The sequence below is a fragment of the Cyphomyrmex costatus genome, unplaced genomic scaffold (assembly GCF_001594065.2).
Source record: "Cyphomyrmex costatus isolate MS0001 unplaced genomic scaffold, Ccosl1.0 scaffold135, whole genome shotgun sequence".
NCBI lineage: Eukaryota > Metazoa > Arthropoda > Insecta > Hymenoptera > Formicidae > Cyphomyrmex > Cyphomyrmex costatus.
In genome coordinates, this window is record NW_017275337.1 from 298,755 (window position 1) to 302,959 (window position 4,205).

The 4,205-nt window shown below is 34.0% G+C and overlaps 1 protein-coding gene across 1 annotated transcript; it reads right to left on the reverse strand.

Annotated features, from left to right (window-relative positions):
• Positions 1-219: 219 nt before the first annotated feature.
• Mettl14 (methyltransferase like 14) lies at positions 220-3,066 on the reverse strand. The gene is made up of 5 exons (XM_018551173.1): positions 2,615-3,066; positions 2,188-2,361; positions 1,803-2,120; positions 935-1,317; positions 220-544 (listed from the first exon to the last, which is right to left on the reverse strand). Exons 1-5 carry the CDS (start codon positions 2,684-2,686, stop codon positions 307-309), a joined length of 1,185 nt encoding a protein of 394 aa, XP_018406675.1. The 5' UTR covers positions 2,687-3,066; the 3' UTR covers positions 220-306.
• Between the last annotated feature and the right edge of the window lie 1,139 nt (positions 3,067-4,205).

Consider the following 4,205-nt stretch of genomic DNA (forward strand, 5'->3'; position numbering starts at 1 on the left):
TTATAAGAATGATTTTAAATAGATTATAAAATTATTAATATTTTAGGACAACACAAAAATTAATAATATTTGATAATAAGCGAACTTAATTTTTAACTATTATTCCATCGTGTTTATCATGGCAAATAGATTGACTTTGACTTTATAGAAGAATATTGTTAGATAGTGAAATATATATACACAGCAAGAGAGGAAGAATACATTTTGTGTATATCTTGATAATTATTTATGTATTTATATTTTCAGGTTTTTTACAACTATTCTTACGTCTATAATAATGTTCGAAAGACAATATAAGATCCTGATCTATCTCCCTCTGCCTCTGCCACGATTAAAGCCTCCTCTTCCTCGGCCGGATACTTTCCCCTTTGGCGGCGGTGACTTCGGTCTAAGTGCTTCTATCCTTTCGGTACAACCGGTAGTGATTTGACCATTGGTGAAGTAACTCTGATAGAGATCCGCATTGAAATTAGTGTTTGTTAATTCCGGACCAACAGTAAGCCAACCAGGTCTAATAGTGCTATCACGACCGAAGAGATGCAACCTGAATAAGAATAAAATATTAGAAAAAAAAATAAACAGATATTAGATTCGAATTTCAAAATTATTTTTCTATAATTATCACTTCTTTATGGAAAATTTTATTTCATATATTTCTTATATTAACAAATAATTTTAATATTCAATAACATATAAATGTTATATTTATCATTATTCATTATGTTTATAACAAACATGAATAAAAAGATTTAATACGTACAACTATCTATCGTATATTAATATCATCTCAAAATTTATATATTGAGAGAGAACTTGATTTTTATATTAAAAATATTAATAATCCTATTACAATAAAAAAATTCTCTCTACATTTACAAAACTGTGAAATTCATTTGTATATTCCAAAAGAAAGCTGTAATTCATATATTTGTACCTTCTTCGGCCGAGACAAAAATGTTCGATGATGTGAAAAATCTCTACAGGTTTCTCGATGGATCCATAATCAGGCTCCTCAGATATGATGAGATCAATGTCAACGTTGGCATGGATAAAATCACCGTCTGTAGAGCGTCGCACCGTTCCCTTGATACCCATCAAACAATGCTCCTTGGTTCTTTGAAGTACAGCTTTACTGTCCAGATTTTTACTGTGACCTGGATTGTTTATGTTCGTGCGGATCCAACAGATATCCTCGCAACGACGGAAACCCCACTTACGTAGACAAAATCGTCCCATGTCCAATCCATCGCTACTACCGCACCATAAAAATACGAAGCTCCGATTGGCGGCAACCTCACCGATATCTAATTCCATTATCTACACAGACATGCGATAATTAAAAGAATTTAAATTATTTGCATCGAACAATTATTAATCTTATCTAAAAGTGAATTTAAAACGAAGACAGGAGACGTTACAAAATAAATTAAATTTTTTAATATCTGGCTAATCTGTTCAACAAAATTATTATCATAAAAGTAAAGTTTATTACTCATTATTATTACTTATGCTCGCTTTGAACAAAAAATTTGATAATGATCTAATAGAGATCGAAACGTCTGTTGTCTATGTCTTGTTTCTAATTAAACTACATAATTTTAACCAAATGACAATTTTTATTTACTAACAATTGTATATTTTAACGAATTTTTTGGCTCGTAGCCCTTTTCTTTTTCATTATTTTTAAATTTATTGAGTCTTATCACAAACATTTTTTAAAAAATTCTATTTTCTTTTGAATAAATATTGAGAGTAACTTTAATGTTGCAATTGTGAGCGTGATGTAACTATGCACTACTAACTTGGTCCCAGTTCCAAAGTTGTACATTCGTCGCGCCGCACGTTCTCTGATACTCTTCTAGAGGTGGCTCTATAAGAATGACATCAAATTTACAATTGAGCTCTTTCAAATTATAGGACAGCAGGTCTGTTTTTAGATACATTGGTGGAGTTGCAGTCTCTGCAATTAGATCATCCTTCAACTTTATCAGTTCACGTAGTTTTGGATACTCTTCAAATCTGTCCGCCAAACCCACGTCTCTGATAAAATTCTGCGGCCGTTGGCCAGTGTCAATAAAGTGCTGACAGTAGTCATTGTGTGGATTCGATGATTGCGTTCCCTTTACATACACAAAAGATATTTTAAACACACTGTATGTCAATATAAAATGTGCAAAGTACTAATACCTTCAAAAACGTCGAGGAATCTTTATACACAATCTCATCTGTTGGAACATCATCTTTTAAATCTTTGATCCTACTATCAAACTTATCATTGGAGAGCTTGCCTCTCTTCTTCTGTGTGTCCTCGACATCGGTTCCCAGAATCTGCCGCAATTCATCTACGCTTGAAACTCCCAACTGCAAATGAAAAGACAAATATTTAAAGATATATTATTAAAATAAATTTAATATTCATTTGTGTTGTAGAAGTAATATGGTTTCTTGAAATTAATTAATGCTTTTTAGTCAATATTAACATCTCACAGACCAAGCAGCAATAATTGGGTTATATATTTTGGCATCAACTCTGCAGGATTAATCTTCAAAACTACGATGGTCACCGCTTTTTGGGAGTGGGAGGAGGGGGGGAGGGTAAAAATTTAGTACTCACCGTTTGGGCCAAGAGTTTCTTGCGTTTCTGAGAACGTTCTCGACGAGCCTGCAGCATCGTTTGCATTCTCATTCACGTTGCAAGTGCAAACATGTCCAAGGAGTTTTCGCGTTTCGTCTCACCTCGCAGAATCAGATCACCGATGCCAGGAGGCGAAGTTGAAGAATGACGGAAGAGCAGAACGTGATTTGGGTTGTCACAAGGAAGGCTTATCTCGACGTGAATCAGATTGTGATTTCGACGGCGTGGCCTCGTCTAAGAACAACGAGAAATCCCATTCTCGATTTATTCTTCTTCTTCTATCTGTTCTCTTTAGAACACGGCGAGGATGTCTTCTTTTTCCTCGTATTCTCTGTTGCTTCGATACTTTCTTCGATTTCAGAAGCTTTGAAATCACCAAACTCTATGAACGTGCTAACCTAACCTCCTGTCGGATGCCGACATGACGCGCGCGACCGCGACGACATGTGTGATGTGTTAACGATTGACAGCAAAAGCTCGCCTGACGCCAGGCGAGGTAATCGGGAATATTGGGATTACGCCAGGATTACGCTATCAGTCACGTCGGTAATAATGCTTGCTGCATTTACCACACTCTAGCCACTATGTGACGTGTTGCAATTGTTGCAGAAGTAAAATTATTTACATGTCGACACTATCCCTGTACAAAATATATAAACATAGGAAAAAAGCAACAACAAATTTGACAAAAATAATCATTGCCTATGCCATTAGAATTAGATAATTGTTTGAGACGATTGTATCGTCTGTTGATACAATTATTTACACTGAAAGTATAGTTCAAATATCTAATTCTCGATCAAAACATAGTTTTTGTTATTAAAAAAACTGAGTTCAAGTTAATAAAAATATATCCGTGCGTAAAAGATTTGAAGCATCCTGTATATAGATAAATATATAGATATGGATCAGGAAAACACAGTATAATGGTATATCCGTTTCTTTCGAATTGTATACTTTAGTTTTTGTTTATTTCTTGCGTATTGTTATATATTTTGACATGAGGGACAATTAACAAATATAACTTATTGGATCATACAGTGTTTATAAACTACGATTTAAGGAAGAATTAAAACGGTATATTAGTATACATATATGTTAAAATAGCGTCAAACAAACGAAAAAAGATAAAACAGAAAAATTATATGTAGTAACCTCATCATTAACTTTACATTAACATTCCCCAGCTCTCATTATGTTAAGTGCTACGAATTATTGAGACAAAAAGACTCGATATGGTTATTTCCTTATTTGCTCGTTACTTCCATTTTCGTTTTACGACACGTTTTATACTTTGTTACATATAAATAATTACGACATTATCACGTCGTGTAATAGATGTACATCGCATCGTACATAGGTGTTTGTATCGTGCTACGTATCTGGTTAAATATTTGAGAAATATCGTCGTTTCGATTCTCCCCTACAAAAACGCATCGCGTAGTCAGAGAAACAGAGATAGAGGGAGGGGGGGGGGAGAGTCAGTATTACTGATCAGTATACATTAGTTTTTATAATCTTATACGATCAGGTATTATTGATAATATTTCACTTCAGTTTGACGTGATTT

Coding starts and splice junctions, on each gene's coding strand:
- Mettl14 (XM_018551173.1), bottom strand. CDS start 2,686: ATGAGAATGCAAACGATGCTGCAGGCTCGTCGAGAACGTTCTCAGAAA. Junction 2,121..2,187: donor ATTCCTCGACGTTTTTGAAG/GTATTAGTACTT, acceptor GTGTATGTAAAG/GGAACGCAATCATCGAATCC. Junction 545..934: donor TTTTGTCTCGGCCGAAGAAG/GTACAAATATAT, acceptor ATTCTTATTCAG/GTTGCATCTCTTCGGTCGTG.